The sequence below is a fragment of the Arvicola amphibius genome, chromosome 1 (genome assembly GCF_903992535.2).
Source record: "Arvicola amphibius chromosome 1, mArvAmp1.2, whole genome shotgun sequence".
Lineage (NCBI taxonomy): Eukaryota > Metazoa > Chordata > Mammalia > Rodentia > Cricetidae > Arvicola > Arvicola amphibius.
Window position 1 is genome coordinate 34,783,499 of NC_052047.1, and position 13,120 is coordinate 34,796,618.

At 38.9% G+C, this 13,120-nt stretch overlaps 1 protein-coding gene across 2 annotated transcripts in view; it reads left to right on the forward strand.

Annotated features, from left to right (window-relative positions):
• Positions 1 to 13,120, forward strand: part of Atp8a1 (ATPase phospholipid transporting 8A1) — a 213,162-nt gene that overhangs the window by 52,414 nt on the left and 147,628 nt on the right. Inside the window, exons 6-9 of one of the 2 annotated variants that reach the window (XM_038327824.2) lie at positions 2,745 to 2,785; positions 5,226 to 5,299; positions 10,098 to 10,167; positions 11,568 to 11,695. In XM_038327824.2, the coding sequence (XP_038183752.1) occupies positions 2,745 to 2,785; positions 5,226 to 5,299; positions 10,098 to 10,167; positions 11,568 to 11,695 (313 nt within the window). The remainder of the gene's footprint in view (positions 1 to 2,744; positions 2,786 to 5,225; positions 5,300 to 10,097; positions 10,168 to 11,567; positions 11,696 to 13,120) is intronic. The other variant, XM_038327841.1, reaches the window with a different exon arrangement.

Below are 13,120 nucleotides of genomic sequence, written 5' to 3' on the forward strand. Positions count from 1 at the left end.
CATAAGTGCAGGCAAAATATTCATATACATTTTTCTTAATTAATGATTCACCCATCCCTAGTGGCAAACACAATTTCAGCATTCAGGAAGCTGTAACAGGAGGCTCTCAAGTTCAAGGCCAAAAAAAAAGGCATTATGGTGAAACCTGTGTGGGAAAAAAAGAAAATGAACAACAAAATCAAAAAAACTTTATAAATTTTTAAATAAAAGACAAAGGACTTAAAACAGTCAAATTACTATCACAAAAGGACAAGTTAGGTGACTTAGAGGAACTGACTCAAAGACATGGTCTTCTTTGGTGGGATGGTTAAGATCTACCCTCTCATCAACCTCCGGGGATAGCATGTGTTAACTACAGTACTGTGCTGTTCAGTGGATCCTCAGAAAACTCATTCTGTATAGTCAGAATTGTTTTTTGTCAGATTTCATTGTTTTAGAAATATTTAGACAATGGTTTAAAAGCAAATAAACAACAAAAACAAAAGAACCAAAATGAGGCTGGGGAGATGGCTCAGTGGGTGAAGGCCCTTGCTGTGCAAGCACAAGGAACAGACTTAGGATTCTTAGAAACACACACACACACACACACACACACACACACTCACCTGTGCACACATACATACGCCCACGCACAAACATGCATATATGCACACACATTCACACACATACATATGCCAAAGAAAAGGGGGGAGGGTAAATATTGGATTTGAAAAAAAAAACCAAAAAACATTTGCTTAATAAGAAATAGGCCTTGAAGGAAATAGATTTCAATAAGGAAATCTAAGTATTTTTGTGCAAACATTGTATCAGTTAATCCATTTAGAGTCAACGTGGACAGCACTTAGCCGTCTCTCCTGTGGAATCCTGTTTATATTTTAGCTGCTAGGTTATGAGCAACAGGCAGCATGTTTGCCCCTTTAATTTTGATTCATGGTGACACACCATTCTGAGGAAGACACTAGGAAGCATCAGTAGACACAGCCTAAGCCCAGGCTTTCTTGTGAGATGTGTCTCCTGGGATGGTGTGAACACTGGCAAAGAACATCCTTCCTTGTGGAGTCAGTTTGTGTGTTCTCTACTCGCCTTAGAGTTTTACAGACTAAATAGAATCCTGGCCGTGTATAGTTGAAATTGAATTTAATAAAGTTATCAACTCACCAAAATGTCATGCAAGGTGTTTATTGCATTTGTTTTTCTGACAGCATCTGGATGTCTCAGTGACAGAAATGGTGCAGAACATTAGAAATAAGGAGCTAAGTGAGACATGAGCCCTGATTTAAGAGAATTTGAAAACATAAGAATTTTTACCTAGATTAAAATAGTATATATTATTACAATACCGGTTTTAAAACATGATGTGGAATTAATATTGGGTTTGCTATTTAATGCTTTCTGCTTGTTTTCGTGACTTTTTCTAGAGGGTTCCTCTCTGTCTCCTCTAACATCCAAAGGAACTGAATACCGTGTATTTTTTTTTTTTTCTGTATGTAGGCAGTAGTTTTCCTGTCTGGACTACCCACTCCCCTTCCCAGTAGCCGCTTCCAAATTACCACACAGAGACTTAATATTATTTATAAACGTTCAATCAGTAACTCAGGCCTGTTACTAACTAACTCTTACATTTAAGTTAACCCATTCCTATCTACCCGTGTATTTCCACGTGGCTCATGGCTTTACCTGTCCTCTAGCGTGTCTTGTTTCCTGTGTGGCTGTCTCATTTCCCTCCTGACTCTGCCCTCCTTCTTCCCATCATTCTCAGTTCGGCTTTCCCACCTAATTTCCTGCCCAGCCTCTAGCCTGTCAACTTTTATTAACCAATGAGAGTAATACATATTCACAGTGTACAGAAAGATTATTCTACAGCAACTAGAAATTGTTCATTTTGTGATTTCACATTGTGCATGTGCTGTGCTCTTTCTAATTAAAGCCAACTTTGGCTTTGCTCTCAAGGCTTTAATGTCTGTATTATTTATCAGTGGACCATGATTTTTTTTCTTTAACTCCTTGGTGCGGTGTTGCTACCTTGTACTGTTTTCAGGTTCTGGTATGTATAGTGTGCTCAGTGTGTTACACCACACAGCTAGAGTGGGTGGGCTTAGAGATACTGAGTAAGTGTTCCGTACCCTGCAGCAGTAAGCCCATATACAATACCCACTCTCCTCTCATAATTTCAGAATAGCTTGCTTTACTTTTTCTCGTAAGCCAAACATGAAATGTTTTCGCATTATTATGGACCTAGTAATACATATTTTGTTCGGTTGCTTCTTTGTATTAAAGTCTTACTAATTAGAAATCTATGATGTCCCTGTTGTATTGTCTTGGTGTATTCAAGTTTAAAAGTCGATAGTTACAGTAATCCATGTAGACCAGCACAACCTGAGGATAATGGTTGTCATTAGGAAATGGATGTAGGCCAGTCGCTTCCCTTTTATAGAATTTTTTTGTGTGTTTTTCTCCCCACCCCAACTTAACCCTGACGTTTCCCTGTGTCTTGGAGGAGGCATATGGCCTCTCCAATAAAGCTGCCTTGAGTGACAGGTGAATCACTGTGGGGGCTGACCTAAACACTGGAAGTTTTTATTTCCGTACGTGATCCTGCTGCCTCAGTTGGCTCTTAAAGGTGTCATATTGCTGCTAGTCATTTCACTTGAAGCCATTCATTTTGAGTAACCATTCCATTAGACAGAGGCTTGCGTCTGGTTGTAAAGGAGTGTTCTTTAACCTGTCATGTCTTCTCTTTGCAGTTTTGAGAAATGGTGCTTGGGAAATTGTTCACTGGGAAAAGGTATGCATTCATTTTTATTTTGTTGTGAAAGAAGTGCCTAGAGGTTCACTTTATAGACGAGACTGTATTATTACAGGCAGTCATCAGCAACTCCACTGCTATGGAGGCCGTTTAGTAGTTAATATGAAGACCTGTGTGTCTCCCCTCAGCTCTGTGCACTGAGCATTTCCCTACCTGCCCAGGAAGGCTATTTTGGAAAGTACTGTCCAGAACAGTCCTGTTTCACAGTATATTTTGAGCATATATAAATAAAATCCTTTCATAGATTTTATTTATTTTGTTTTGTAAATTTTGTTTTAATCATCTACTGTCCAAGTTAAAAAAAAATTCAAGTTCTGACATTTTACATTTGCATGTTTTAGTTAATTTCGTGTAATGAAATCACCCCATTTATGTATTACTATTATTTTCAGAAAAGTAGTCATACAAACTAAACATCATTTTCTAATGAAGCAGGAGTCAGTCCTTGGCTTTGGAGGTAGATCTGCTTGCTAGACCTCTGCCTCGGCATTTAGTGGGTGGAGTTTAATTTGGCAAGTGCTACCCAGGTGTCCATTCTTGTTAGACCTTAAAGGTAAGCAATAATGACGGTCAGTTCTTAGTTGCAGAACTTGGATCCCCCAGTCATCCACAGTGGATAGCCGTGGTGACTCATTAGATGGCTTTTTGGAGACCACTGCTGAGGACACTGGACATATATGTCACTGGAGAGTATTTGGCTGGGACAGCAACAGTATTGCCTGCTGCCAATTCATTTCCACCCCATTAGAGTCCATGCCCTTGATTCTCCCTTCTCACATTTGAGGTCACCTTCTGACCTTGAAGGAATAGGGTCTCTTCTCAATAAGAAACTAATGTTTCTTTCTCACCCCCTAGAAGATGCTGATAAATGCACAAATACATGTTCTTTCAATATTAAAAATGAGATCGCTTGTTTCAGATTATTAACGTAACATACTCCCAAAGAAATTATCATTTGCCTTAAAAGCCTGTTCAAAAATAGATACTAACAAATAAAATAGAAAAGAATGTAGTGTCCTGAAATGAGGCACGTTCATTATTTGATAAGTGAGGCAAAAATTGCAGATTGGCAGGGTCAAAAAAAATATGAATATTTAGGTTACATCTAAATCATGATTTGTACAAAATTAAATTCCAACTGGCTAAAAGAATCAAGCATTAAAATGCTGTTTTGAAATACACACTAATAGAACAAAGGTTTTCAGTGAGTGTTTGGGAAGATCAGTATCTCATGATCATGATTATATAAATTTTAAACCTATGCATAACAAAAGTTGCCACAGATAACTGGGGAATGTATTAAATACTTGCACTAAATAAAACAAAAGATTCACAGCATTATACTTTAAGCATAAAATCAAACTCTCGTCCTTGCCCTATTAGTTAACTGTCGCTGCACATTTTTAAGGGATAATAAGTATTTATGCTTACCAGTTTTATAATTGCATTTTTTTCTTACACCCTCTTTTGAGGCAATTGGTGTTCGATTCCAGCAACCTTTGTATTTTGTTACTTTTAGATATTCCACATGGCAAGTTTCAACTAAAGTGATTTTTCTTTATTTTTGAGCATGCCATACAACACTTTCCTCCTTGAGCAACTAGTGTACATACTGTAGATTATAAGATGGCCCCTCCAGCTTTCTGTCACTATTTCTCCCAATAGATAAAACCAAACACAATGGCCCTATCTGCAGTAATTCCCTGTCATGATTCCCACTAAGGGAGTAGAGCCAGGTATTGCTAAGTGGGAGATGCATTGTTTGCCAAAAGTAGTAAGAACACTGGCAAATCACTTCTAATAGTTTCTGGCCACAACAGACTTTAATTCATCTTCATACCATACTCAGGGATGGTAAATGCATAATAAAGAAACTTTGCTGTTTATTTTATTTTAATTATAATGATAGTCTCATTACAGTTATGCCAAGCATCAGACTATGTGATAGGTAGATGTAGATTTGAGTCTCGGCTTTTCCACTCACCCTGAACATGTGACTCAGGAACTTAGAATCTTAGATGTTTTCTTCCTCTCTAAATTATAAATTTAAGTGGATTCTTTTTGCATGAGGGTCACTGTGAAGAGTAGTCGCAGATACGATTATTTCTCAACTTGTACTGAGACTTCCTTGGGTAGGGTAGAGGTTTTAGCCAGCAGCTTCCTCCTTCTTATTTTTATGTCAAAGCAAGAACATTTAGGAAGTTGAGATGTCAGCCAAGTAGTTCTAATTGTTCAAAAAATTTTATTAAGATAAGTAACAGATTAAAAACAAATATACATTTGCCCCTAAATAATTTTATGCCATCTTTGTGAAGATTAGAATGGTTTTTTTTTAATTCTGTGTATTAATACAATGGGTTGTATATTTTTTTGCTATCTTTCCATGCAGATAATTAACCAATTCCCAGTTTTCTTTCAGGTAAATGTTGGAGATGTAGTTATAATAAAAGGCAAAGAGTATATACCTGCTGACATTGTCCTTCTCTCATCAAGGTAGAGACACCTACTGATGCTCAAACAGGGTAGAGGATGGTTTCTCTACCCTGCATTGACCTTGTGGTTTCTCCAAGGAAATAAAGAATAAACGAAGAATTGCAAACCTCTCATGATTTTTAAGTGTTTAAAAAATGGATTGGCTTCATGTTTGCCATACAGAATAAGTATCGGGTACTACCTAGCCCAAGCTTGAGAATCTCCTCTCAGTCTCCTCTGGCTACATCCAGATCCTGTGGTGTGTGTGGACCACTAACTCGGCTTAAGATTCCCTGTCATTGACTTTATGTCGTTCATAGACTGGGCTCTGCTGATTTTTCTCTTTCAGTCCTCATTCATGAATTCCTTTATGGTGCAATAATCATCTCTCTTGCAAACTTTCCTATTCCTTATGGTGAAATGGTACAAGAGAACCGATGAGTGGTTTATTTCTTTTTGTCATTGTACCTTACTAAATGATATAGTTTTCTAGCCAAAAAAAAAAAAAAATGAGTACTTTATTTTTTCTTTTAGTCTTTTCTGTTACTGAATTTAGATCATTTTTGTTGTATTCATGTTTAAGATAGTTGTGAATCAGTATTCAGAACATATGGCTTTAGGATTAAAAACTATCACACTAGTCCTTATGTAAATTTAGGATTTAAAACCTTAAAACTAGTCCAAAAATAAATTAAGAAGAAATGTTTTTTAATATTCTTGAGGTTGTTTATCATCATTTCCTTGGACAGTTTGATTTGTAAAATCCACATAAAAATATGGACAGTGTCCTTTTTTCAAAATCTATTTAATCAGGTCATGGTTTAAAATGATTGAATATTTATATTTGACAAGTTAGTAAATCATAATCAGGAAGCTAGTAGCTCCTTGGCTATTTATAGAAACAGGTATTCAGGGGTTGAAGTAAGTCAGGGCAGTTTTATTTCTCGAGTTTGTAACTAGCATCTTTGTGTAGTACAGAGGACTGTCCTTAAGTCAGACTTTGTGTTCTCAGCTACTGCCCAGAACATCGTCAGGGAGCATTTCTGCAATGTAACTGTTTGCTCATGGACTTGATTGGCTAGGTTACGTGAGAGCTTGAGGTGGCTTGGAATTAGGCTTGGAATTAGAATTTCATTGAAAGTACTGTGTTTCACTGACTTTCCACTTGAAATGAGCAAACTGAAATTTTAGCACGTGGCCACTGATACCACTATGTGACAAAAGCATATGGCACAGTGCAACCAGGACTTTATTTAATTCATGTCCGGGCAAGTTGTCGGTCAGGCCTTTTCATTCCCTCTTCGAATCAGACTTTTCTCTGGACACAAGGGCTTACCCTCCTATACTCTCTGTAAAGCACAATATGTTATTTATACTTTATCAATTATTAAATGACTCCAAATGGTGCAGTCATGCCCCTAACTGCCTAAGACGGATATCTGTGCAGCTTTCCAGTAAAGTTAATATGATAGGGAGGCAATCAACTTTGAAAACATTTTGGAATCAGAACAGAGTTTATTACTTTTGCAGTATGTGAGAGGGGGCTTAATGTAGTATACTTGTTTTTCAGATAGCTAACACATAGTTTTAAATTTTTTTCTTTGCTTATTTGATAGGCGTAAGCATAGTGTTGGCAGCAAATTGAGGAATTTTACAAAAAGAAATCTGTAAGATAAAATAACTCTTTAAAATGTTTTTATTTGATTTGGTAAGAAATACTTATATGTAAGCTTAACAATATTAACTTTTCACATTAGAAATTAAAAATTGGGCTTAAAAACCAAATAAGTATCCTCTAGATGTAAAATATTTTCATTTACCTTCAGGCCTGATCAAAATAAGTTTTGAAAAAATCGGCATTAGACATTTTTATTAACATGAATTCTTTTCTATAATAATTTCAAACCTTCTGTCTCTTTTGTCCATTTGTTTGGTTTTTATTTTCTCTGTTGTTTGTTCTTTTTTTTCTTCCCATTTTAATTATTTTAAACTGGGACGTGTAGGTGGCAGTGGGGGAAATAGTGAGAGTGGCCAATGGGGAGCACCTCCCAGCAGATCTCATCAGTCTGTCCTCCAGGTCAGAACCACAGAGTCACACAGGGTGTGTGTACGCGGGTCCTCACCTTAAACCAAGCAACAATGGCGCCCAAACGCAGTTGAGCTCGGTCGCTTCCTTAAAAGCGCCAAGCACACATATTGCTAGACTCTGGACGACGCGCATCAGAGGCGTTTTAAAGGCACTTTGTGATTACCGTGCTGGATGCCGTTTGTCCCTCGGCTGGGCAGACGGAGCTCTTATTATTATCAATAGGAGGCCAAGAGATGTTGATTTCCTTTGCACCAGTCACATATGTTTTAACAATATGCATCAACTTTAAGACTTTTGCCGCTGATTCTCCAGCATATTGTTCTTGTACAGTGTTCAGCTTTTCCCGAAACAACCACTGAAAGCTGACTACATTGTAAGCATGTTTTCTTAGTCCCCTATTTCAAAATTTTCCTCAAGTTCTGTGGAATTTCTGCAGTGACTGCGACTAAAATTGGGGCTTGTATAGGGTTTATTGAGGACCCCTGCACAAGGCTGGATGTCGTTCATTTTCGTGCTGCATGCTTGGGGACCGGTCTTTATCCCACTTGTAACTTGTGAGCAAGCGCGCATTGCTGTGGTCCATGTCAGCGTCCCCTGGTGTCTGTACCGTGATCTGCATCTTGTTTCGTTTTTTCCACTTACTAATCAAAAAAGCTTGCTCTGCGTCTGTGTCTTGGATGTTATCCTGACTTGCTAAGTATTGATAAACTAGCATGATTCCCGACACTTCTGCTTCTTCACAGCCCTGCAGTCATACCTGTCCTAAATCATCATTAGGAATGTTCCAAATTAGGGTGATTTAATTGGCTCCACGTTAAGTAGAAGTGAGCATTTAAACATCCTAATTTCTTAGTCATTTAAAGCTGTTTTGTATGGAGGGCAGTGTTAGAATGTTGTTCTTTTTACTGTAAGACTGGCTTTAGATAAGTATATTTATTACTAGCATTTTAGTAAGTTTTATTGCCTAGAAAGAGAACCGACAGTTCAGTTAGTGTTTTGTTCGTTGCCACTTTTCTTTGTTAGCAGGGAAATGTGTTTCATAGTTTGAGAAACCACTTAGGTTTCAAATGGATATGAGGAAATTAGAAAGTTGGACAGTTGCCAGAGTGAGAATAACTATTTTGACCATGAGGTAAAAATAATTTTTGGAATAATTGGAAGTGAAAATAGAAATATGGAAAGATTTCTCTGCTTGGGAAATAGCAGTCTATATGGAAGAAAAGCTCTTAGGAAAAAATTGGAGAAGGTGGGACGTTACTTTAAAATGAATCTATAAAATTTGATTGATGTCTATGTCTTTAAGTAGCTTTTCTTAATTTCAGGGTGACATAGTTACACTAAATGCCCATTTCCAGCACTTAGGGCAGTTTGTTTTGCACATGTACAAATTGGAAGTTGATTAAAAATTTCCAATATTTGTGACTTGTAAGTTTCTTTTATATTATTAGTTTTTTTTTCAGATAACAAACTAGGCTTATTATGTAGCCAAGTGTTAATGATAATGCTTTAACTTAAGAATACTCCTTGGGTTATGTTATGTTCAGAATGCATTTTTATAGAGTTGAGGATTAAATTTACGGTCCAGCCACATTCACATGTCTGCAGCAGCCAAGAAAATAAAATAAGATGCTCTGACAAAACTGGAGAACACAGTCACCACATACAGAATCCACTTCCGGCACTCCCATATGCCAGCTTCTGGACACGAGGCAGTATAGCCAGGTGGACTGCCTTTGGCTTTAGTATTTTCCTGCTTCAGACATCTCAGTCAGGCTGCGTTGATAGCCCAGTCTATAAAGTGCCTGCTCGTAAGCCTGAGGACCTGAGTTCAGTCCTGAGAGCCTACATGAAAGCACCCAGGTGTGATGGTGCACACTTGCAAGCTCCCTGCCAAGGAGACAGACACAGGCAGATCCCTTGAGCTCACTGACCAGCTAACCTGGTCTACTCAGCAGGTTTGAGGCCAATGAGAGACCCTGTCTCAAAAATAGGTGGGCAGCACCTGAGGACTGATAGCTGAGCTTATACGCTGACCTCCCAAACACATATGTACATGACCACTCATGAACATGCATGCACGCACACACACACACACACACACACACACACACACACCTCTCAAACAAGTTTTTTTCTTTTTTTCTAGGCCAAAAAATATAAAGTATAATGTCACTTTGTAAAAATACATCCTTTAAAAAGTAGCCTTAGTAGTGTGTGGTCTGGGTGATCTTGTCATCACAGCTAAAGGATTAAAGTAGTAAGTGCAAGCTTGTGGAAGGAACAATCTGGAAGTTTTTAATCAACCATTTTGCATAACCAATTTACATGTGGGCTATGAGCATGGAGCCTGACTGGACATTCTAAGCTAGAGATAAATCCAGACACAAACCTCCGTTAGACTTCAGAACAGTCTGTGTTGTGTCTATATGGATAAGCGGTTTACATAGTGTGGCTCCTCATGAATGTGGTCTTAAAGCTCATCACCGAGTGTTGTCAGGAAGTGGCTTTTGGGGTTCTCCTGGCTGGAAGGCTGATCCATGAGTCTCGTGCATGAGTAGCTCTGCCTCATACCGTCTTGCTGTTAGAATGAGAATCACCAAGAAGCTAGGTGACCAGAGCTTTGTCTAGAACAAATGGCTTTGGTGAGTCTGAGCTCTTAGATCAATGGCAGTTGGTACCTTCCTTTCCTTCCCCAACTAAATCTTTGTGTTTCTCAATTGCAAATAACAGTGAACCCCAGGCCATGTGCTACATCGAGACATCCAACTTAGATGGTGAAACCAACTTGAAAATTAGACAGGTGAGTTCTGCCATCAGCTCCCAGCCACTGCGTTCTGCTGTGTATTTAAAAACCTCTAACTGGGCCGGGCGGTGGTGGCGCACGCCTTTAATCCCAGCACTCGGGAGGCAGAGGCAGGCGGATCTCTGAGTTCAAGGCCAGCCTGGTCTACAAGAGCTAGCTCCAGGACAGGCTCTAGAAACTACAGGGAAACCCTGTCTCGAAAAACCAAAAAAAAAAAAAAAAAACCCTCTAACTGTCTAAGAGTGAATCTGTCTAATTAGAACTGTTTTCTCTTTGAACCATTGTGAAAAATGTTTCCTCAGCTGGTCGGATTAAGTATTGTGGGACTCAGATTTACTTTACTGGATAAATATGACCAACCATGAAATATTATTTATAATACTATTTTGTATAATAGCCAATGCTTGAATGATAATAATAGTAATAGTAGCAGTTCTTAATGTTTGTGTGTGTGTGTATGAGAGAGAGAGAAAGAGAGAGAGAGAGAGAGAGAGAGAGAGAGAGAGAGAGAGAGAGAGAGAGAGAGAATACATACAAATATACCCTGCCCTAATTGGCCTGCACTCAATATATAGACCAGGCTGGCTTCAAACTCACAGCTCCACCTGCTTCTGTGAATGCTGGGATTAAAGATAAGTACCACCACCATACAGTGTTCTAAGCTCTTTGCATGTTAATTTGTTTTTCTTAGCCCCCAGTTAGCATTGGGTTTGCCATACTTACAAGCCAAAATTTTCATTGCTCTTCAGAAACATTTATCTTGGAGATTTGAATTATTTTATATTTCTGATTTGCTTTTCATTCTGTGAAAAGTTGCACAGAACAACTGTGAGATTTTGTTTTTAAAGCTTTCAGGGGGCGGGATTAAAATACGTAACCCTGACTTCTTGCTGAGTGACAGCAATGCCAGTGAGTGTTTGGATTGTGGTAGAGAACTGGGTGTCGTGAGGGAACTGAAGTCAGATGGCTGAGTGGATGGTCTCAGTGCCTGTCACCTCCAGCTGGGTGAAGGACTGCTCAGAAGTTCTCCCTCTCAAGATGGGAGTAAGAGAAGGAGAAAGAGGAAGGATGGACAAACTGCCATGTTGAACAGACTGTGCCTGTGTTTTGTCCCTTTCGCTAGACTCTATCTTTAAAACACGGAGAGTATACAGCAGCAAATATTGATTTTTACTTGGTGCACTGGGTACTTTAGAACTTCCATAGAAGTTACCTTATTCTCTACTAAAGGTCCATGCTCACACTGATAAGGATATATTATAATTTGACAATACTGGTTAAAAGGAAGGGAAGTACTTGAAAACTAGTGATATCCTTGTCTGTAAGACCTTGGAGAGTGCCCCCACCCTCACAGTACTTACTTAAAATACTCTGTTTATCTGAAAACATTCCAACAGGGCTTGCCAGCAACATCAGACATCAAGGACATTGACAGTTTGATGAGAATTTCCGGCAGAATCGAGTGTGAAAGCCCAAACCGACATCTCTATGATTTTGTTGGGAACATAAGGCTGGATGGACATGGGTAGGTAAACTCACTTTCACCGTGTAATCCTGTAGCCCATACGGTTTTCCTCTGCTCTCACTGTGAATACTTCCCACCTTTGTTTTAAGCATGTCTGTTTTCTGACTCACATACTTCTGGAAGGAGGCTGAATCCCGACCCACTCATATAATATAGTCCAGGACCTTCCCATGTTCCTGCCAGTCTGGCAGTTAGATGTTGTCAGTGATATTCCAGGATTCTGGAATATTCTTTGGTGGTTAAATAGCCTGTGACTGGTTCTTTGACTGAGATTCTTGCCATGAACTTTCCAATGCCCATGATTATGGTGCATTCCTATGATCTCGGGACGCCTTGAGGAGTTCAACTGTACCACAGCTGGTTATTTTTTTATCTCTTCTGTCTGACTCTGTTGTATAACTCCGTATGCTTTTGTCTAGGCCATACTATCATTAAAGTCACTGTTATTTGTTACCTGATTCCCATCTTTCCTACAACTTCCTTATCTCTACTCTTACTCATTCAACTAGAATTTCATATGTACCTGATAACCACGACAATTTACAAATATTACAGAAGCCAAAATAAGCAAATCAGATAAATATCTTTGCTTGTGTGCTTTCACTGATTCATTCACGCCAACAAAATTACTTAAAATTCAAACATTTCTGAGCAACAGAAATCCACTACTCATAGGTCTAAAAGATCCAGGCACCAAATTTGGTGGCTGATAAGGGAAGTATTGTACCCTGTGTCCCCGCATGGTGGAGACCCTCGGGCATCCTTTGTGTAATGTTTCAGTCCCAGTCACAAGACCATAACTCATATACATGTTTGTGTGTGTGTGTGTGTGTGTGTGTGTGTGCGCGCGCGCGCGCGCGCGCGTGTGCACACTGCACCTGTGTTGAAAAGCGTGCATGAAGAGACCTCGGGTCAACCTCAGGTGTCGTTCCTCAGGAGCCAGCCACTTTTGTCTTCTGATACAGGGTTTTGCACTGGTGTTAGCTCATCAATTGAATGGCTGGTGAGCTAAATGGCTGGGTAGAAGCCTCAGGGATGTACCTGTCTGCCAGTCCCTGTGTTGGAATTATAAACACAACCAGTACCTGGCTTTTTTTTAAAATATGAGTTCTGATAATCGAACTAGGCCTTCATGATTGCACAGCAAGCCATTTCCCCAGCCCCATGAGTGCAGAAATTTCAAGACTTAACCACCCCCTTCTCAAGAAACCAACATTCTAAGTGCTACAATATTAAAGATTGAATTTCAATATATAAATATATAGGATTTTGTAAGCTTACTTTCTTGTAGTAAAGTAGATGAAGTAAATGAATAAATAAGAAAATTTTATCCTTTATTAATTTAAAAAAAATAGAGCCTTGGGAAGATTCAGCATAGGACAAGAGGTGGGGAAATCTGTTAGATAAGGAAATTTCCTCAGGAGG